Raw genomic sequence first — 26,079 nt, forward strand, 5'->3', positions numbered from 1 at the left:
TTAACTTTACACAACTCACGATTTATTACTTTTCATAACAGTTTAAAAAAAGTTTAAAAAGTTTAAAAATATATATATATATATATCAACTGTAAAAAAATAATCTTTATGACAAAATTTCTCAAGTAATACCTTTTTTTGTGTTAAATTTTTAATTGATGAAAGAAATATAATAAAAATATTTTATAAAATTTAAAAAAAGTAATATTACAAAAATTCTTAGGTAGTAGAGTAATTCTTTTGGCTTATATCTTTAATTGATGCATGATGTCAACATTTTCAAACAAACTTCAGTTTTTACTCTATTTTCTAGAATAATCTATAACGAATTTGTTTTTTAGCAACCATTTTGTTTTCACGTTTCTGAAACTATTAAAGGCAACTTATCGTCTTTTTTTGTGGAAGTAATCACCCAATATATTCTAAATAAATAATTATTATTAATACTTATTTGTTTTCGAAGAAACTAGTTTTATGTATGTATGTATGTATGTATGTATGTATGTATGTATGTATGTATGTATGTATGTATGTATGTATGTATGTATGTACGAGGTGTGCTTTTATAAAGAAACATTGATTGATTCTTCAATTTTCAATTTTCCCTTTCTAAGAAAGTATTGTTAGTTCTTAAGGCGCATACGCAAATGCAGTTGCTGCGTTTGCGCATCTCCGCAACATTAGCGTTTTTATTTACATTTTAAATGTAAATAAAAAAAGTAATTTAAATTTAAAAAGTAATTTAAAAAGTAATTTAAAAAGCAACTCTATTAGCACTTTTTGATATAGCCTTCTTCTATATCTCTTCTAGTGATGCTATCTTTATCTCCTCAACCGTTGCAAAACCTTTGTCCTTTAATAGGTCTCTTAAATTTCAGAAATAGTCACATAGAGTCTAGTGTGGTGTTGTTTTTGAGATATTGGGAACAATTACAACGACAACAACAAAAAACAACAACAACAAGATATTTATTTTCCTCAAAATTTACAATCATATAATTACAATAATATATTAATAATAATAATAATAATAATAGTAATAATAACAATAATAATAATAATAATAACAATAATAACAATAATAATAATGCTGATCAAAGGAGTAACACGAAATAATTATATTAATAATATTTATATAAAAAATAATATTAATAACAAATAAATAATAATAATAACTTTATTTATTAATAAAGCAAAAGTAACAGCTAAAAAATTTGTATTTATAATAATTGTAATAATAATGGTAATAATAAAAACAACAGTAATAAATATTAATGACAAATACAATAAAGTTTCTATAGAAATATAAGAAAAAAAATAAAATAAAGGAAGTTAATAATGAAAAAAACTAAAATAAATTTTTTTAAAATTTGCTTAAGTTTATTGAACATTTATTGCTATTGCTCTACAAAATATTGAGAATTTTTATTGAAATTGTCCTATTGCTTAAAAAAAAAAAAAAGAAAAAAGATCATTGACTTTTACGAATTTTAAACCCATTCGGAATTCCATGATATACAAGGTGCCGTTGGGCTAGCTAACACCGTGACGACACATAACTTCAAGGTAATACTCTTTATTGACTGTACAACCTTGTGGTAAGAACTCTTGATGCACTATGCCACAGTAATCAAAGAAAACAATAAGCAACATTGTGCTTTTTTTGCTTTTGGTTCTCCTGGGTACTTTATTTGGGACAATTGGGCTTTGGTTTTGACATCATAACCATTTTACCCATGATTCATCACTAGTTATTATATTTTTGATCAAATCTCAAATCAGGGTCGTCATTGATGTTATTCAACAGTTCCTGAGCAATACTCGTTTGATGGTTCTTCTGGTCAAAATCATGCAGTTTTAGAAGGAATTTTGCTAACACACATCTTATGCCTAAATATCTAAATAAATTGCATAGCGTGAAACAACTGTTATGCCAACATCCTCAGCAGCTTCTCTAATAGTAATTTGACAATTAGTTAAAACAATTTTTTATTGCTTTAACGTTTTCATTTGTTAATGATGTGAACCTGCCATTTCGGAAGGGCTTGTAGCATTTTTAGCATTTTTTACTCATAGTAGATTTGCGCCAATTTCAACATTTCAAGTGTTCTGAATTAATTTCATTTTTTACACAAAATTTGATGGAAACTCTTTGATTCATTTTTTTATATAACAGAAAATAGAAAAGCTATAATATATCTAAAACACTTTATTTTTATTTATCACTTTATTATTATTTATCAAAAAATATAAAAAATAAAAAAGCTATACTCTTGAAACTGTAAAAAAATCTTTTGGACATGTCTACAAACATAACAAAACCAAAAAAAATAAGATCAAATGTAAGTTTTTTGCAATAATTTTATTAGGTTGGTTCAAAAACAACTTTTTTTGAAAATGTCTGCTGGCACTCCCTGTATTTTATATAATAAAAATGTATTTTATATAATAAAAAAACGCTGGATTCAAAAAAAAATTTTGAAATATTTTTAGGGGTTGCTACAGACCCTCAAACATTAAATGGGTCCCTAATATTTTTAAAAGTATATCATGTTGGGTCTCAAAAGAAGCAAAATTATATGAAAATTTTAAAAATAATCGCTATTTTATAATAAACATTGAGAAAAAAAAATTATAATAAAGAATTTTTGTTTGGCTTCAAATGAAGCGAAACTGTATAAAAATTTTAAAAATCCTTTTATAAATAAATTATTATTTTAGATTTCAGTGAACAGAAAACAACATTTTTTAACTAAAAATGTGTATACAATAAATTATGAAGGTGTATTCTACAAATAGAGTGCTCAATGTTCTTAAAGAATAGAGCAATAACAAATTAGTAAACACACTTATTTAACTTTTGTTAAAAAGTTATTTCACCATCAGTACATCAGGAAGAATGTCTAAACATCAAAAAATTCAAATTATAGAAAAAATATTTCACAGGAAGTTGGGAATTGCTATATTTAAATATGTAACAACTGTAGTTATTTTCCCTGGTGTAAATTTAATTTATTTTTAAGAATATTATTAATTTTGTCCACTTTAATTTTGCTTACAAGTCCAATCTCACTTTTTGAGGGAAACAATAACCTACAAGGAAGTTTGTAGTGAAAATTTGGTTTATGGTCTTTAAGTGTTACAATTATGTTTTGTTAAATCAAAAGTTTAAATGGATTTCTAAATGTAGGCATGAAAATAAGTTTCTCCTAAAAAACTATAAAAATAAGTGAGCTCAAATAATAGTTACATTAAATCTCCCCTTTTTGAAAATATTTAAAAAAAAATTCTAAAAATTTTTACAGTAGTTAAAACATTACGACTTCTTGTAACTTAATTTTTGGTATAAATTGAAGTTTTATTAATTTGATCATTCATTTCTTAAGAGTCTTTATTGATGAAATACAGTGTTAAATGAAAAATTTTTGTCAAGTGATTTTCTACTAATTTACGATTGCTCTGTTCTTTTAAGAACATTGAGCACTCTATTATGTAGAATACATTTTAAAAATGTTTATATATATATAATATGGATACCCAATTTGTCGGTAATGTTGGAATTTGATTACATGATGTCTTTTAATAATAATAAGGTACAAGCACTTTTTTTCTGTGTTTGGAAGATGACTACTATTTGCGCTGATGTTTTTAATTTGAACTTTTTTTAAAGATTTTTAAACACACTATAATGTGAGATTTTTCTCACGGTAAACACACTAAGGAAAGTAAATAGATAATTTTTTCATTAAAAAACTAATTTAGTTTCTCATTTTACGATTTAAAGAATAAAATGATTATTAAATATGGTGCAAAATTAATAATTACTCTTTTTTTAAGTAAAGTTTAAAATGATAATACAGGTAATGAAGAATAAGGCATATTCCTAAAAGGTCTATTAATAAAGAAAAATTCCTTGTGAGGGCTACTTTGGAGAAGATGGAGAGGAATGAGTTTCCTCTGAGAAAGAACCTTATTTAACATTACTTGTTTCTGAGAGATTTTTAAAAATGGTACTTTTATTGGCTATCCTATCAACCCTCTAACTATCCTCTTTTAGACAAAACATTTTTTAAATCAAAATTAGTGAGAAAAAATACTAATTTCGAATAACATCAAAATGTCTTTCATGTAGTTATACCCCATATACCCCTTTACATTATCGTGCATTGAAAATAGTCTTTAATGTTATTCTAGTTATAGTCTCTCTGGAATTCTGGTTCCATGGAGAAGGACTGGTCTCAAGGTCATTAATGATAAGAACCTGATAGTTCAAGCTGAGAAGTATATACAAAAGTACATGAAAGTAAAAAAATTGTGGTACGAAGCAGTATTTCCATTACCCAGCCAAAAATATTTACCCGGGTTATATGTAATTTTAAATTTACCCAGGTATTACCTGGATAATTTTATCAATTAGATGATACAGCAGCCATTAAATAACCTATTGGGTGTTAATTTAGTCAACTTTGATTAAAAAAATAACAAAAAGTTTTTGAAAGGCTAAAATGAAGAAGTTTTATAACTTTCATCTTTAAACATTTTTCTTTTTTTCAAGTTTTTTGTAGAACTGACACATTAAAATCAATGCATCAAGGGTATCATCTCCTAATATATTTCGGGGTTTCTTCTTTCTTGAATTCGGACTTCAAATACTTCTTGGAGAGCAAGGCTTATTGATGTCCCTTGATCTTTCAGCTTCTTAGCAACAAATTCAGTAACTTTTTTAGCAAGCAAAAGATCAGCATCTTCCTTGCATAAATATTCTACAGACATCTCAATGGGAGCAAGAGCATTGCATAGTTCATTAATCTTTGCTACTTTATAAAATCATTGCTATTTTAACTTCTTTGCAAACTTCATAAAATCTTCCTAGCATTTTAATAAGGCTATTCCATCACATTACACAACTTAAAAATAAAGCTTTTGCTTTTCCAAAGGATTGAATATTTTGAGGTTGAAGATTGTCATCATTTCTGAGTTTTTTTGAAATTTAGCAACAATAGCACCAATATCAAAAACTAGGTTGGTCTCAGTGCTTAATTCATCGTATTCCTCTATTGTCTCTTCATAATCCTCTTCCTTGTCAGTTTTATCATAAATGTAATGATTATTTATCTTAAGAGGCTTATAAAGTATATTGCAAACACAAAGATGGATCGCATGTGCAAGACAGCCAACATGAATGGGACCAGTCTTTTTTCCGAATATGATCATAACACTCACATCATCAGATTGTCGCTACAATGTCATTGTCCAAATTCAGACAACCTTGACTTAACAAGTTGAATAACTTTTTCAGTGTTCATGGTTCCGTTGTCATTTCAAATGATTGAAAACCATCTAAGCACTGTAAATTCATAGTCATAAAACAACGTTTCTGACTGAAGTAGATTTGTCAAAACTTATAGAAAAATGACCTTCTACTTCTTGAATCTTTCAAATATCTTGCTTAATGATGGTGATAGTTTTACCATATTCTGTCATAATTGATCTCTGATATATTGAGGATTTTTTGGCAAAGTGTAACCATCTAATTTAAATGCTCTTCTAAGTAGAATACTATTTGCAATTTGGTTGAAACTATGATAAGACCATCAGCTGCAACCAATTTGCTTATCACCTCACCAAGAGGTTCAAAGCCTTTCTTAAAGAAAGTATCAAGGCAAAAAACTTTTGATGATGTTGAACATGTAATTAGTAATTGTTAATTTATCTATAAATCATTTTATTTTAACTATAATTCATTTATTTGCAACTTGCAGATGAAAGAAAAAATGTTCATAGTTAAATACATAAATTACTATATTATTATTAAAACAATATACAAAATTTTTTATTAAAATAATAATAAAAAAAGGAACTTCAATCATTTTAAAAACAGGATTTTTTTAAAATGATTGTTTTTAAAGAAGTTAAGGGTTTAAGCAGAAAAATTTCTGGTTAATATTAATATGCTATAATAATTAGATAAAAATTTTAACAACAATAGATTTAATATATTATAAGTAGTAGAACTAATAATATAAAATTATTATTAAATTTTAAACGCTTTAAAAACAAAGATAAAAACCTTAATCCTTTTACTTTTCAAAAGATTAAAATTAAAGAAAAAATTTGCTTTTACTTCTTTTTGCTTTGAAACTTTTTGCTTTAATGACCCGCTAGCAATTAAAGTAGTGTATCATAAATGAAAAAACTATTTTGATCACTTTTTCAAAATTTAAATGATTTTCCAAATAAAATCCTGATTATTTGATTATTTGTCAAACCTTGTTTTTAAAAACTCTGGCTTTTTTTTAACCGGTCAACCATGACTAGCAAGAATTCATTTTGGGAGGTCAAAATAGCATCTTTAGTCATTTTAAGCTATCATTAACGGTTTACTGGGCGTTATTTTCCAAGCTGTGTATATACATACATACATACATATATATATATATATATATATATATATATATATATATATATATATATATATATATATATATATATATATATATATGGTTGGACTTTCCAACACGACAATGATCCAAAACAAACCTCCAAGCTAGTCACGGAATTTTTGGCTCAAAAGTTTGCATATTGGAATGGCTATCACAATTTCCGGACCTGAACCCAATCGAACATCTTGCAGAACATATTAAGAGAAAAATTAGTGATTGGAAACCATCTAACCAGCATGATTTATTTGAGTTGATTAAGCGCACTTGGTAGGAAATACCAATTGATGCTTTAATTAATTTGGTTGATTCAATGCCACGTAGATACCTCAATCTGTATAAATGTTTATAATTTAAAAAGATGAATACAAACTTTTTTGAATCAAAAACTTTGACAAATGAATTTGTCACTGTTGGAAACTTTTAAATTTGTTTATACAAAGTGAACTTAGAAAACCTTAGCAGCTCCTTATTATATTGTAAAGTAACCTATCTCAAATTGCAATCTCAGGATAAACCTCCCACCTCAACATACCACAAACATTTAATATCAAAAATGTTTTTATACGCTTGTTTTGGGCTAGTGAGGATTTAGCCATATTTCACAAAAGTTTGGAGATGCCTTCAGTCAAGAAGGAAGATTTAATTTTCATGCAGGACCAAAATTCAAGACCATAATAGGAGAACTTGATGGTTGAGAACTTGATTGATAGGAGAACTTGATGGTTGTTTTGCCAGTCAGTGTGAGAGCCAAATCAAAGAAGAGTTATGAAAAGATTATCAGGGGCTACTCTAGATCATTTTCGATGGAGTTAACTGTATTTAAACGCCGTCCAAAAAATATTGCTTTTTTTTGCAAAAAAAAAACCTACATTTGGCAATATTTTTGCTAAATATCGCCAGGAAAAGTGGGGAGGGAAGAGGTACTGCTGCCAAAATTAGTTTCCAAGAATAGCCCCTAATTATACAAGTTATATTTTAAATAAACAATGCAAAAAAACAAAAACAAAAAACACTTACATAATTAAAATTGAAGGAATAATGTATAAACTTCCAGGTACAAGAAAAAAGTATCCAGTTTGATTAATCTTAATGTAGAGATAATTAAAAAGCTGAGTAAACAATAAAATCAATACTTGATCTAAGCAAGCCATTATTGAAAAAATTGAACCTAAAAAATGTTAATTTAATGTTGATGATAAAAGAAAGGAGTTTAAAAATAATAACAATTTATAACTGTTTAAATATAAATATTAAACCGAAAATAATTTCAAAAAACTTTAGTACAACAAAAAATTTAGTTTAAAAAAAGTTATATAAAAAATCTTATGACCTATTTAATATTCTATGAGCAACTTACTCTTATCTTGCTCATGGCCTACTTAAATTACATGACCTGATTTGTTGCATTTTCCATAAAAAATGAAGAGGCAAATTTTAATGGCTTATGTGTAAAAACTTGAGTACTTGTTATGCTTATGATTGGTATTTAAACTATAAATTTTTTATAAATGTTTTAGTCTAATTTTATTAAAATGGTTAAAAAATAGTTCAATTATCTTTGAGTAATTACATTATGTTTTGCTGGATTTTTCGCTAACTGATTGTTGCTTCAGTTTATTCCAATAACACAGAATACTGAAATAGGCTTTCAGATAGCTATATATTAACATGCTACTAAAAATAACCTTACATTTTGCTAAGACTACCTACAACTCTCCATGGGAAATAAAATCAAAGGTTTTTAATTTCGTATTTATTATAATTTCAATTAATATAAATAAGGTATAGCTTTTTATTGGGAATTTTTACACTACGCAGCAATGTTTTGTAAATACTACATTATGCTGCAAGTAAAAAAATCACTTGATTATAATAAAAATATAATTAAAAAACTTAAAATATGCCAAAAAATATCAAGCATACCAACTTTTTTTGAATCAATAGTGGATAATAACTGCTTGTGCGTAAGATCTATTTGCAAAAAGCAGCCCAATATCAAAGTGGTAAATAATTTTTTGAAGATTGAGAAAGTAATCTTTTTAAAGTAGTTGTTTTAATGATAGCTATTTATTATGTTATTAGTTATTATGTTTTTGTTTTTAGTTAGTTGTAATGGGCTTCAAAAAATTATTCTTATGTTGTGAAATTCTCACCCAAAGTTTGCATAACAGGTTTATAGGTGAAAAAAGAAATAGATGAGTGTATTGCCTAAATGCACCAATCCTGATAGTAAGAAGCTTTTTTTACCAATAATCATTATATTAATGTTATGCATTTTCAGAGTTTCATAAAGCATATAGTGGAGAAAATTGTTTAACAGTTTATAACGGCGTATTTCTTTCATTCAAAGGAGTATTTCTTTTAATTTGCTCCCTTTATCTTATTTTCCTGATTCATAATATTTGCAATATTTTAAGTCGTCTTTTAATCTTGTTTTATAAACTTCATCTTTTCTCTTCCAGTAACTTCCAACTCTAATAGTGATTGCTTGCAGCTTTGGAAGTGAAGATGTTAAAAAAACAAAAACAAAAAAACATACTTGTTATTTGATATACTGGGTTTTATACAAAATGTAAAAAACAACTTTTTTTAAATTCAAATATTGGTGAAAATAAAAAAAATCATATTGAAAGGAAATATGAGGCCAGTAAGAACATTTTAATTTCTTAACGGTATATATTAGTCTATCGAAATTGAAATAAGAAGAATAAATATGAAAACTTATTTTCTTTTGCATTTTTTCAAAGTGGTTTTCAATAAAACCCCCTTAAAATGCGCAACCTTTTTTTAAACACTTTTACACAAGCCAAAAAACACAAATGTGATAAACTTTAAATAACACTCTCATATATAGATAAAAATTTACAATAAAAAATTTAAAACTTTTAATGTTGTTGTGGAAAGTTATAAAACTATAAAGACTATGTAATTTTAGTTTAATAGTTTTTTTATTAGTAACTATTTTTGTTATGTTTCAGCAGTTGTTAATGAACATGCTTGTGGATTGTTGTATTATGTTAATTTTATCTGAACATGTGTAAAAAGATGATTTATGGAAGAGAAGGTTTAATATTTGTATTAATGTATGCAAAAAGATTTTACTTAAATAAAAAAAAGAGTTTAGTTTAGTAAGGAGAAATGATTTGTTTACGAGAAAAAAAGTTTTTTTATTTCTTGTTGTGTTGAAAGCGAGAAAACTACATCATTTGTACTTTTAGTTTTAATGTCGCCTAAATAACTTTTCTAAAATGATATTTTCATCTCGAAAATTGTATTTAAATTTGTCAAATGAGTTTTGTTCCTTTAAATAAAACCCAAAAATGAAAAAACAATATATTATTTGTGAAAAATAGTAATTTCATACACCCTAATATTAATTTTATACACTAAAACAACAAAGAGCACTCCTCAATGAAATTCCAGGCCCCAAACAAGCTGTAATCTTATGATGAAAACGCTTTGCAGCTATGATACTAAAGTGTTCGGAATGAGGAGTCAGGAAAAAGTTAAAGACTCCAATCAACCTGAGGAGGCCTAGGGGCTCTTGATGTACTAATGTATGATGTATGTCATCACCTAGATTCTTACATATAAAAAAAAATTATGTTAATAAAGTTCAATTTTATTTAACACTATATGTTTATATTCACAATATCAAAGAAATTAAGTACATAAAACAAATAAAGAAAATACCGTCTTAAAAAACCATGACCACACTTATTTGTGCAATCATAACTACTCCTGAAGACCATAAATGCCCAGATTTAAATTCACCAACCTCACATACCTTTATTTAGACATACAACTGCTCCATCCAATTGACAAACAATAGGGACATCCCAGTACCACCCGAGAACACCCCTAAAATGACCACATGTGCATGATCACCTGTGTTATGACCACTCCCAGAGACCAAATATGCCCTGATTTGAATTCCTAGATCTTAAACTTTTTGCTAAGTCAACAAATCTAATGCATTCCTTGTTAATAAAAATACCTTTAATAATAATATCTTTTTAAATGCTAGGTGGTGCCATAGTTAATATTTTTGTTTTCGATTGGTTAATACATAAGAACAATTCACTCATCCATTTAGATATGTATTCAAGACATTTTGGTATATCTAGGACTAGTGCATTATATTGACATGAAGGAAGGAATGCTTTTAGAGCTTGATGATCATCTGAGTATCCAAAAATTTTTACATTGATTATGTTCAGATATTTGTATAGTGATCTCATATGAATATTAAAGAGATTCGGACCCAGGACTGTACTAGGACTATAATAATGAAATTATTAAGTATTTTAATGGTACTAATTAAGTTAATAATTAAAAATTAAAAAAAACTATGAAAGATATGTATATGCAAATTTAATTCTATATTTTTATATATAAAATTATATATAAATTTATGTAACTTATATAAACTACTTTTAAAGTAATACTACAATCATTAATAAAATTTTTTTGTTTAATGAAACTTGTTTTTTCACACTATTATGATAAACTAAGTTTACTCTATATCCTTTATACACCTTATTACCTTAAATTACTATATAAAGACAAGATTGATTGAATTGGTTGTTGGGCTTAATATAAAGTCAACTACCAGAGCAGTGTTAAGTCGTTTATTGTTCACAGATGTTGCAAAGTTATGTAATTGGAAAGGGAAAGGAAATAAGATTGCATTCAGCAAAATGCACCTTGTTGGAGTTGTTTGCAGTAAAATTACTTATTTTATATTTGTGATATATAAAATATATTTTATGGTAAAAGTCACCTGGTGAAGGTGAAACAAACTATAGAAGAAATATACACATATATATATACATATATGTATAATATACACATCCAGCAACAAGTCGAACAACAGATAACAAAACAGAAATTATTTGTTGGGACTGGTTTAAACATGCAAGTGATTGAGATGGAGGGAGACAACATTGTGCCAATTGTACATGTCTACATTAACTACAAAGTGTTTATAATATATATAAACAAATATTTTTTTTGTTTTTTAGTTACATTTTTTTTGACCATTTGATAAAATCATTACTAATAAGTCATTTTAACAATTTATTTACTTATAAATCCATAATAATAAATTTATTGTTTATTAATAAAACAATTTCAAACAGTTGTCAACTGTCAATGTCAACTGGTAATATATCAATCAGCTGATAAGCAAGCAATCATTAAAGACTAATTAACTAACATTTAATAATTAACATGTTTTTTTTTAGTCACATATTTTGTCAAAATTATATGGTCTCTTTCTTTGTCTGATAAATCTTGCTTTTCCCTCAGATATATCTAATTGGGACAACAATATTAATATTGTGCTAACACAGTACCGGTAATCTAATCGCTGTGCGACCAACATTTTCACACAAAGTTGGATAAAACTGTTTATTTCCAACTTTACAATAATGCCGAATCCCAACATCAGCAATCTAGTATTTTCTGTACGACAAGCATAAAATAACAAAGGCTCTAGCAACCCTTAAAATTATCACTAGTGTGGTCATGACTACTCCAAACTTAAAATGAAGCCCAAAAATAAAATCGTTGGCCCCAAAAACCCCTATAAACATGTATCATGTCTATAGTTAACCCATAAATAGTTTTGCCATTTTTAGACAATTCTGGCCCACTGTGCATTGTAGGGAATATATTTTAAAATTTTTATGAAAAAGATTTATGACTAAACAGGAATTAAAAAAACAAGAATAATTAATTAACAGCTCACTTGGGGGTCGTTCATAATATATGTATGACCACATATATATACATATTCCCCCATCTATTACTTTATTGAACGCTTTTTGCAGATCACTCCTTCCCCTAATCTGCCTAAAATACTTTATACGACCCCAAAGCCTTTGGTTTTGGCACCCGATTCCAAATTTATAAACAAATATGTCTTCATATATATATATATATATATATATATATATATATATATATATATATATATATATATATATATATATATATATACATATATATATATATATATATATATATATATACATATATATATATATATATATATATATATATATATATATATATATATATATATATTATACATATTTGTAAAAAATATGTTTACAAGTTAATTTACAAGTAGATTTGTAAGTGCATTTGGCCAAGAGGTTAATGCAAGCGATCCCTCGACTGAGTCTGGAGATTGAAACACAGTTAAGTCTTAATTTACTTAATATTTTTGAAAGTCATAATTTAATTTTTGCTTTTTGAAGTCATAATTTACTTTTTATTTTTGAAAATTTGTTTCAATGATGAACCAAATAAACATAAACTTTACTCTGAGCAGACGTTTTCAGGCACCCCTCTTTAGTAAGTACGTAAAGGATCATCCATAAATTACACAACGCTAAATTTAACTAACAGTCAAAACAAAAAAGATCAAGTTTTCCCTGGCAGAGTCTTTAATTAAACCAGAAATAAAAATAGCACTTTAAATTCAGTGAAAATCACCGCGCAATAGAGCAAATGATCTCCTACTTCTATTTTTTAAATAAATTTAACGTTGCGTAACTTATGGATGATCCCTTACGCAAGATGAGTAATATTAAAAACAAAGTCTGAAACCCAAAGCCAGGGCTGGGCTACCCCACACACTGCAATTGGGAGAAGGAAGGACTAGAAAATTAACGAGTCTTAGTAAATTTAAAGAGCTTAAAATTTAGGGGCCCTAATGACAAGTTTTTTGGAGGGCCTTCAACCCATTAGCCTCGGCACTACTAAAACTTGTTTTTTGCAGATTCAAAAAAAGGGGTTACCTGAAATACAAGTCCACCTTACTTAGTGTATAAGGGGTGACATGGTGTACATAGAGGGACACTTTTACCCTCAACTCCACTATACAATATATCCTTTTATGTTGGCAAACTAGGATCTTTAGTCAGAAAATTAACTTTTCTATTGGTTAGCTGGGGAATTATGGGTAACAACGATATGGTATGGTATCTTTTTTTTAAAAGTTGTTACTTATTTAAAAATATTTAGTGACAATTACTTGTTAATTGTGATAAATTAGAAAAACGAACATTACTAAGGAGTTTTTTTTAAATTAGTGCCTATGTACTTTTAAATTGAACAATCCCCCCCCCCCCATACACTTTTGTATGCCCCCCCTCTTCCTATGAGCCGTTGTACTTTTTGGACGTACTTTATTGATATGCAATAGTAAAAAGATTTTGGCAAAAATTAGCTCAAAAATGATATTAATTTTTGAGAAAAAAATTTTTCAGACATTTAATAATCCTAATTTAGAAAATATTATAGAAGATATTAGGATACTGGTTCTACAGCAGGTTATATTGCTAAAAAATTAAAAAGACATTAATGTTAAACTTGTGTCAAAAAACATTATTGTTAATGATGATTGCCTTAAAATATTATCCAGAGGAAAACTTATATATCCAAGTCGACCTCTGTATGATTTTATTAGTCATCTTTTTAGCATTTTAGATGTGATTTTTGTTATTCTAATCAAACATTGCAATTATTCTTTTTCTATTAAAAGTTTTGCAGAACAAATTTTGATGATTTATTATAAGATTGTTGATTTTACTAGTAAAAATCACCAAGAGTGGAGAATCAAGTATAGATCTCATATTCTCATAAATATTAGACCACATAGAAATTGACTTTGAAGCTGGTCTATCCTGTACTACTTGTGATGAAAAATCTGTAAAATACAAAGCAAAAGCAAGATGAATTACAGAATCAGATAAGCATCTTCAAAGGCGATTTGATTGGCTTGTGTAAACAAAATATAAACAAGAAAACAAAATATATTTCAAAAAAAGAAAAAAGAAACTTTAGCAAAATCTTGTGCTAAAAATCCTCACATCAGCAGTAAATTAAAGATCTGACAGGCAGCTGAAGAAAATTGAATATAACCAGCCACAACCTTTAAAAACCATTGTTGATATTGCATTGTATGGGTCTGCTGCTCATGACAAAAGACAAAGTGATATGTATCACAGTTTTAGAAATCTTGATGAATTGACAGAACAATTAAAGATTCAAGGATCAAATAAGTAGAAGTACTGTTTATACTTGGCTATTGTCAAAACAAAGTTTATCATCAGAAAGCAAATGCCATGTAACAACTGTACCAGTGAAGTTAATCTAAACACAAAATGATTTACACTCAAAACACATTAATAGTCAATTTTGTACAGTTACTTTTGATCTAGAATCACCTAGAGCAAGTGCCTGCTTTGTTGGGGCCTAAATAAGTATGCTTCATCAGTCAAGATAACAAAACCAGAGTCCCCATAGAATTAACAGCAGCTAACAAGCAAGCTCCGCTTTTAATGCACCTTGAATGCCACGCTACATTGCCTGATCATGAATGGGTAGTAGCATCTAGACACAAACTTATACCATCTGTTTATGCTAGCATCAAAATCCAAAAAGTTGGTTTAGGTAAACCGGAAACTGTAACATATTCAGGCCCAACTTACATAGTCAACAGATCAGGCAAGCATTGCTTATCATCAACTTATAGCCATGGACTGGATTATGAAAGGCTACTTGAATTGGAGGAGTTTGACATTGTTACAAAGGATCCAAGCAACAAGTTGATCAAGCCAATTCTTATTATGTCTGTGGATGGTGGACCTGATGAAAATCCAAGCTATCAAAAGGTATCAAAAATTGATGTTGCAGTCCATCACTTTGTAAAGTAAAACATTGATGCATTGTTTGTAGCAAGGAATGCACCTGGTAGAAGTGCGTTCAATTGATTAGAAAGTATTTAAAATACTTTTGTTGCCTTTTAATTTTTTTTTTTTTTTAATAGTGGTGGAGGAAGAGGGGGGAGGGGGAAATAAATGTTAACGTAATTTTTTAGGGGGTATCTGAAAGTTTGACAAGTTGTTGACAAGGGAGAGGGGGAGGTAATAATTGCTAGAAAATTGTTGGCATATTTAATGGATAGGCCCTATTTATTTATTGTACGCATATTATTATATTGTACACATATTATCATATTGTACACATATTCAGCCCTCGGAATTAAAAGTGTTCAATCAACAAAAAATTGCAGACCTTTTTTCTATGCCTAATGGTAAGACCTTTGTATCAAATTTTTTTTTGCCGACCTGATGCCAACCTCTAAAAGATTGAGGTCGGAAAATTATTGCTAATCTCATTTTTCCTAATTCTCATATACATATTATTATACTTTACACATATATTATATTTTACAAATATTATTATATTATACACATATATTATATTTTACAAATATTATTATATTATACACATATATTATATTTTAAAAATATTATTATATTATACACATATATTATATTTTACAAATATTATTATATTATACACATATATTATATTTTACAAATATTATTATATTATACACATATATTATATTTTACAAATATTATTATATTATACACATATACTATATTTTACAAATATTATTATATTATACACATATATTATATTTTACAAATATTATTATATTATACACATATATTATATTTTACAAATATTATTATATTATACACATATATTATATTTTACAAATATTATTATATTATACACATATATTATATTTTACAAATATTATTATATTATACACATATATTATATTTTACAAATATTATTATATTATACACATATATTATATTTTACAAATATTATTATATTATACACATATATTATATTTTACAAATATTATTATATTATACACATATATTATATTTTACAAATATTATTATATTATACACATATATTATATTTTACAAATATTATTATATTATACACATATATTATATTTTACAAATATTATTATATTTTACACATATATTATATTTTACAAATATTATTATATTATACACATATATTATATTTTACAAATATTATTATATTATACACATATATTATATTTTAAAAATATTATTATATTATACACATATATTATATTTTACAAATATTATTATATTATACACATATATTATATTTTACAAATATTATTATATTATACACATATATTATATTTTACAAATATTATTATATTTTACACATATATTATATTTTACAAATATTATTATATTATACACATATATTATATTTTACAAATATTATTATATTATACACATATATTATATTTTACAAATATTATTATATTATACACATATATTATATTTTACAAATATTATTATATTATACACATATATTATATTTTACAAATATTATTATATTATACACATATATTATATTTTACAAATATTATTATATTATACACATATATTATATTTTACAAATATTATTATATTATACACATATATTATATTTTACAAATATTATTATATTATACACATATATTATATTTTACAAATATTATTATATTATACACATATATTATATTTTACAAATATTATTATATTATACACATATATTATATTTTACAAATATTATTATATTATACACATATATTATATTTTACAAATATTATTATATTATACACATATATTATATTTTACAAATATTATTATATTATACACATATATTATATTTTAAAAATATTATTATATTATACACATATATTATATTTTACAAATATTATTATATTATACACATATATTATATTTTACAAATATTATTATATTATACACATATATTATATTTTACAAATATTATTATATTATACACATATACTATATTTTACAAATATTATTATATTATACACATATATTATATTTTACAAATATTATTATATTATACACATATATTATATTTTACAAATATTATTATATTATACACATATATTATATTTTACAAATATTATTATATTATACACATATATTATATTTTACAAATATTATTATATTATACACATATATTATATTTTAAAAATATTATTATATTATACACATATATTATATTTTACAAATATTATTATATTATACACATATATTATATTTTACAAATATTATTATATTATACACATATATTATATTTTACAAATATTATTATATTATACACATATATTATATTTTACAAATATTATTATATTATACACATATATTATATTTTACAAATATTATTATATTATACACATATATTATATTTTAAAAATATTATTATATTATACACATATATTATATTTTACAAATATTATTATATTATACACATATATTATATTTTACAAATATTATTATATTATACACATATATTATATTTTACAAATATTATTATATTATACACATATATTATATTTTACAAATATTATTATATTATACACATATATTATATTTTACAAATATTATTATATTATACACATATATTATATTTTAAAAATATTATTATATTATACACATATATTATATTTTACAAATATTATTATATTATACACATATATTATATTTTACAAATATTATTATATTATACACATATATTATATTTTACAAATATTATTATATTATACACATATACTATATTTTACAAATATTATTATATTATACACATATATTATATTTTACAAATATTATTATATTATACACATATATTATATTTTACAAATATTATTATATTATACACATATATTATATTTTACAAATATTATTATATTATACACATATATTATATTTTACAAATATTATTATATTATACACATATATTATATTTTACAAATATTATTATATTATACACATATATTATATTTTACAAATATTATTATATTATACACATATATTATATTTTACAAATATTATTATATTATACACATATATTATATTTTACAAATATTATTATATTATACACATATATTATATTTTACAAATATTATTATATTATACACATATATTATATTTTACAAATATTATTATATTATACACATATATTATATTTTACAAATATTATTATATTATACACATATATTATATTTTACAAATATTATTATATTATACACATATATTATATTTTACAAATATTATTATATTATACACATATATTATATTTTACAAATATTATTATATTATACACATATATTATATTTTACAAATATTATTATATTATACACATATATTATATTTTACAAATATTATTATATTATACACATATATTATATTTTACAAATATTATTATATTATACACATATATTATATTTTACAAATATTATTATATTATACACATATATTATATTTTACAAATATTATTATATTATACACATATATTATATTTTACAAATATTATTATATTATACACATATATTATATTTTACAAATATTATTATATTATACACATATATTATATTTTACAAATATTATTATATTATACACATATATTATATTTTACAAATATTATTATATTATACACATATATTATATTTTACAAATATTATTATATTATACACATATTGGTATATTATATTTTACAAATATTATTATATTATACACATATTGGTATATTATATTTTACAAATATTATTATATTATACACATATTGGTATATTATATTTTACAAATATTATTATATTATACACATATTGGTATATTATATTTTACAAATATTATTATATTATACACATATTGGTATATTATATTTTACAAATATTATTATATTATACACATATTGGTATATTATACACATTTTATTTTTTTAAGTAACAATACATTTAAAAAAGAAAGGAATCATGGATTTGAAAGTTAAGAGATATGAGAAACTAATTTGCATTGATGCACTCTCCCACCCCTCATATTTTTTCCAAAACAACAATAACACCAACAAGAAGATAAGTAAAATTTACCTCTATCTGTTGTGATGACCATACTTGAAACTAAAGATCGCAATATCGGTACATGAAGCAAAGAAAATGACCTTAAAACTAATCCTAAAAACAATATCATTTATGTATATCACAATTGTATAAAAATAAAATAAAATTAAAAACTAAATTTTGATAAAACTATTAAAGTGTACAGAAATTTTTTTTTCCATTAATAATGATTTTTCTTTCTTTTTCAATAATAATGATTTTTCTTTCTTTTTCATCAATAACGATTTTTCTTTCTTTTTCATTAATAATGGCTAATGATTAATAATTCTTTTTCATTAATAATGATTATGTATACTAAGTAATTTTTATACGTTTTTTTGAATAATATATACTGAATATAAAAAAATTATAAAAATCTGAAATTACCTGAATATAACAACTTTATTTCATGAGAGAATGCAAGCAAAAAATAATATGCAGATCCAAAACCAAATGAGATCAATACAACCATTGGTGCTGGCAGAAATCTTAGACAAAGTTTTACACCAAGTGCACTACCAACTGATAAAGTAACAAGTAATGTACCCATATAATACCCGTTGCTTGTTGCATTAAAACAAAGAGGGCTGTTTAATAAATATAATGTAACCAATGATAGTAATGGAATTAAAAAAATATTACTTAATGAAAGTGAAAAAATAACCAAGCTTAATGCATGTCTATGAACATACTGTCGTTTCCAAGATGCTAATAATTTTACTGGCATGATAATAATTGTTTTAAAATTTACTTTTTTTTTTTCAGTATCAGGTAAACTTAAATCCAATGATTCTTTTAATACAAACAATGCCCATAGAAAAGATAGACTTATTAAGCAAGTGATAAAAACTTCTGGGATGGCAAAGGAATATTTTGCTATGAATATCCCACTCGTATAAAAAGAGGTCGCTAGAGAAACTAATACAGCTGATTCAAAGATTGCTAAAAATAATAACAAAAGTTTGGTCAAGTTGAACTATTATTAAACATATCATTAAAACATAAAAAAACAAAGAAAACAGACATAATATACAAAGCATATTATATACCATATATTAGGACTAAAAATATTATAAAAAAGAGTGTAAACAATAAAAAGAGAGTAAACAATAATGTAATAAATGAAATAATTTATCTAAATTTTAATATTTTCTTTTTATTTTGATTTTGTTTCAGTTTTTTTTAATGCATTTGCTATAACAATAAGATATATATATATATTATTATACATATATATATATATATATATATATATATATATATATATATATATATATATATATATATATATATATATATATCAATATATATATTAATACTTTGTAGTCCAGACAACATTTTTGTCACAGTCTAACAAAATTGTTCTCTCTTAAATTCTTTCTAAACTATTTAACAAGTGCTTGACAGAGTCTTGTTTTCCTGCCTGCTGGAAAATGACATCTGTTGTTTAAATTTTCAAAAACTCTGGTGAACATTCTAACCTCTACAATTATTGTCCAATCAGTCTTTTTTCTGTTATTAGCAAGTTCTTTGAGTCTTTGATCAATAAATTTCTCACATCCATCTTTAGTTAAATAACTTATTGTCAGACAACCAAATTGGTTTTCAATCCTCTCGCTCTATGGCTGATGTGCTTACTGCTGAAACTAAAACAGTTTATTGTGCATTAGATGGAGGCAGAGAGACTAGCGCTATTGCTCTTGATATATCTAAAGCTTTTGACAAAGTTTGGCATGCTGGTCTTCTCCATAAGCTTGTTTCATATGGTGTATCTAGGAAAATTTTTTGAGGTTATCAAATTGTTTCTTTCTAACTGCCCAATAAAAGTCATTCTCAAAAGCCACCACTCTTCTTCATTTCCAATAAATTCTGGGGTACCTTAAGGCTCTATCCTTGGGCCTGTTTTGATTCTTATCAACAAAAATTATCTTCCTGATAAATTAACATCTAAAGTAGCTCTTTTTGCTGATGACTCAACTTTATACTCCTGTCTTGACAAAAAGTCTTCTTTTTTCGATCACTTAGAACAGGTATCCCATCTTGAATCTGACCTCACTTCTTTCTAGACAAGGTCTTGACTACGTTTACAATATGTTTTCCAAAAACACATTGTAAACATAGTTGGACCTATCTATCTTCTAAGCTTGAGCCTCTTTCCCATTGTCAAAATTTTTTACCTCTTTCTCTTTTCTACTAATACTATCATGGCGACTGCTCAAAGAAGCTATTATCTCTAGTTCCATTAACCAAAACTCATTTTTGTTTGACTCATCATTCAACAAAGTCTCATTCTTTTATTGTATCTTTCTCTGCCTACTGTTTCCTTGCTCTATAACTCTATTCTTTTTTTCTAATAACTCCTAACTTAATAGTGGTTGCTTGCAGCCTTTGGGAGTGAATCAGAATGAAAAAAAAAAGTAGCTTAACAAAAAAAATCTTAAATGTTCAGTAAATCTATTTTAAAAAAACTTTAATTTAAAAAAAAAATTCTATCAATCAATCTGTGCCCAGGTAAAAAATAAACAGTGACCCCACCCTCACAACGGCCCTGACTATATACTATATACAATATATATATATATATATATATATATATATATATATATATATATATATATATATATATACATACATATATATATATATATATATATATATATATATATATATATATATATATATATATATATATATATATATATATATATATATATATATATATATATATATATATATATATATATATATATACAATACTGGTCATAAGTTTAGAGCCACCTGTTTTTTTCATCATTTTGCGGCATAAGTATGGTGAGGTTAACATTATAAGCATAACAATGCATATAGTAATTTGACAAGGTACGAATCTATTGATACTCATGAATAATTGCGTATTAAACCAAATATAAATATTGATTTTCATGAGTTCTTTAATATTATAGCCAATTTTTGAACATTTTAACATATTTTGGTAACTTTATGATGTATTGGTATCAATGTTTTGGTTAATTCAGTTGTTATTTATGCTACTTTTTGGAATGTGTACACTAGTTAATGTATTTAATATTATTTTCGTTTTTATTTTAGAGTTTAAGTGAAAATATTTTCTGAAATGGGCAAAGCTAAAAGCCTTGATTCAACTGTTCGGGCCCAGGTGGTGGCTTTGAAGGAAATTCGTGGCTTAAGCCTAAATGATATAGCCAATAAATTGAAAAAAAGTCGCCATGCTGTACAAAATGCATATAAGAAACATTTGGAATCAAATACATTCACAGACAAACCCAGATGTGGCCGCCCTAGAATGTCAACTTTACATCAAAATAGAACCTTAAAACGCCTGGCCCTAACAAATCGTTGCCTTTCTTCCAAAATTTTGTCTCGACAGTGGCATGATGTTGGTGGACCTTTAATATCTCCAAAATTTGTTCGTTCACTCTAGGCTCAACTTAACCAAAAAGTGTTAATAGTAATCAATTAGACAATTTCATGACCAAATGAAACAACTTGAAAATACAAAAGTTCAAGTTGATTGGTGTTTAACCTACCGGGAATTAACTGCACATATGTATATATATATATATATCTTATACTGCTTGTTTAGGTGAGCAGTCTGATGTCATACTGAAATAGCCTGCTGCAGGGGGCTTCAATACATACATCGACTGACAAATAACCTGACTCACAGTGGAGTGCTGCTACATCAACTTAGGGTTTGGCATGAGGCAGCAATATTTTCTTTCATTATTCTTCATTTTTTTCTTCTTTTACTATTTACTCACATTTAATGTAACAAAAATATGGTACTAATTTGTTACACAAATATGTTAAAGTATATATATATATATATATATATATATATATATATATATATATATATATATATATATATATATATATATATATATATATATATATATACACACATATATATATATATATATATATATATATATATATATATATATATATATATATATATATATATATATATATATATATATATATATATATATAGACACACATACACATACATATAAGCATATATAAACAGAAACATATACATAAATGTATATGTTTAAGGGTACAGGTAGAAAAATAATTAAAATATTGTTAGGTATTGCATGATCCAGTTGTAATTAAGTAAAGGGCTATATAAAACTTCATCCTTAGGGCAACAATACATACCCCATGATGTTTTGGAGACCCTGAAAAAATAGGTTGACCATTATTTTTAATTCAGTAATGTGCAGAGAAATGTCTTAAATTTCAAAAAGTTTTTAATTCAACCATATTTAGACATATCTTCAGTAACAGTTTTAAAGACCTAGAGAAAAAATCAATAAAATTTAAAAGCTAAAATATAAAAGCAAACAAGCTTGTTATATATTTTTTCATCCATACCTATTGTAAACACCTTGGGTATTGTTTTTATTTGGAACCCATTCTTAAATTAAAATGTTAAGTAAAATGATACGACAAAAAAAATCTGGATAACATCATTTAAAATAAATGCTTTTTTAACTTCTGTTTCAAAGAAAAACGCAATGATATATTAAATAATTTTAGATCTGCAATCTATTTTATGTTATAATCTATGTTAAAAGTCAAGAGCTCTTAATATTATTTATAAAAACTTACCAAGACGTAATGATAATTTATCTTTTTCAGTCAAATCTGCCAAATATGCAGTTCCTGACATAACTAACCCTGGATAGGATCCTCCTAATCCATCCAAAAAAGCACCTATGTAAATAAACTTTATATCGAGTTTCAACCACACTGTTATTGACGATATGATTAAATAGATAGTTGACATAGCTGTAGTCACCACCATAATTGGTTTTCTACCAACAATATCAGATAGAGATCCATAGAAAAGCAACGTTACAATGCACGGTATGTTTTGACATAATGCAAAACCAGCATAAAATCTTGAAACTTGGTTTTGAACCTAAGATACATATTAAAATATAAAAATTAAAAAATCATTTCTATAACAAAAATAATTATTAAATAAACTTAAATGTTAATATAATTAACACATAAAAATTAAATAAAATCTATAATAAAAAGAAAAACCCAAAAAACTTTAATGATGCTGATTAATAAAATTTGAATTAATTTGTTTAAGATTTCAAACAGAACTAAAGGTACTACAAAGGACTTTGGTGAAAAAGTTAACTGAAAAATATGTTGAATGTACCAAATAAATCTTTTAACAAAAACTTATTGTAATAAATAAAACTTTAGACTAGTAAAAGTAATTACAAACATAGACATAAGGCGTTTCACATTTGTAGGGTTAGCCTCTCAGCTGAGCTTAGGCTCAGATCATTCTTGGTGCAGAAAAGATAAATTTTTATTTAAAAAACTTACTCTCTTTTCCAAAGCCATTTCTGAACTGTTATATTTGCCAGTATGGCAGGAGTTTGATTGGGTATCATAATGATAATCAAGACCATACTTATTGCTATACCAACTATAAATATACTGCTGAATAACAGGCATTTGAAGTAGAAGTCCAGTATAGTAAAAAATAAACATGGGTTCAATAATATACCTTAATTGTTTCATTATTGTTCAGCTATAAAATTTGTATAAACAATGTATGAACCTATACTTAATAAACATGTTAATTTCTATTTTACTTTATATGTATGTGCGTGTGTTAATAAAAATATCTGTCCTTGCATAAAATGACACAATACTGAAATAACCATATGCTTGAGCTTCATAAATTTACTGAAAGTTTGAGTTTGTGAAGGTACAATCTAGAAATAAAAAACTTTAACTACAGCAAAAAATTTTTTTTGCACTTCCCTCATTCTTTTTTTTTCTTCTTAGTTTTTCTTCTTAAAGTATGCAAAATATATAAGAATAATGCTCACCAAATGCTGCTAAGATGTTTACGTGGGTATGTATGTATGCATGCATGCATGCATGCATGTATGTATGTATGTATGTATGTATGTATGTATACATGTATATATTTAAATTATGTATATATATACTTATGTATACATATGCATATATAATATATGTATGTATATATATGTATATATAAATTATGTATATACATAACATATATATATATATAATATATATATATTCATATAGTTTATATATATATAATTATATATATATATATATATATATATATATATATATATATATATATATACATATATATATCTAGTCAAGTTTACCATAATAATCATACTAATCGTTTGAATAAATTTATTAAAAAAAAAAACTTTCATTCATAAAATGATTCATCTCCTATGATACCTTTAACAAACATAAAATACTAGACACAAAAAGTTAAGCAATATCTAGGCTCTTTAAAACATGTAGAATATTTAAACTGAATTCCTTCTAGTACTTCTAATAATTTATGTTTAAACTAAATATAAGATCACCTTCAATAAACAGCAACTATATTGAATCACCAATAGCAACAACAAATCACTAATAGCAACAAACTAGCTGAAATATATATTATTTCATTTATATTATTAAGGATTTTGAAAGATTTTGATGTAAAAGCTTAACAAAGAAACCACCTAAAAGAACCACTACTCCAAAAATCAGCATTCAAACTGCTATTATTAATATTCAAAAATATTTTTATATTACTAGACTAAACTGATTACAGATACAATGTAAAAAATTGGACTGGAACAACTTTCAGGTCGGATTGCATTTTTAAAAATAAATTCATAAACAAAAATAAGTCATATCAGATCATCTGGATAAAATTTTCCTTGGCTGGATAAAAATAACACTTTTATGTTTATTTGTTTAGGTCATTTATTTAAC

At 24.6% G+C, this 26,079-nt stretch overlaps 1 protein-coding gene across 1 annotated transcript; it reads right to left on the bottom strand.

Moving 5' to 3' along the window:
- On the bottom strand, positions 1-25,033 carry LOC105848368 (lysosomal proton-coupled steroid conjugate and bile acid symporter SLC46A3). Its single transcript, XM_065801204.1, has 6 exons — positions 24,637-25,033; positions 23,899-24,211; positions 19,648-20,202; positions 19,252-19,335; positions 7,461-7,611; positions 1-422 (listed from the first exon to the last, which is right to left on the bottom strand). Exons 1-6 carry the CDS (start codon positions 24,832-24,834, stop codon positions 356-358), a joined length of 1,368 nt encoding a protein of 455 aa, XP_065657276.1. The 5' UTR covers positions 24,835-25,033; the 3' UTR covers positions 1-355.
- Between the last annotated feature and the right edge of the window lie 1,046 nt (positions 25,034-26,079).

This window comes from Hydra vulgaris, chromosome 07 (assembly GCF_038396675.1).
Source record: "Hydra vulgaris chromosome 07, alternate assembly HydraT2T_AEP".
Lineage (NCBI taxonomy): Eukaryota > Metazoa > Cnidaria > Hydrozoa > Anthoathecata > Hydridae > Hydra > Hydra vulgaris.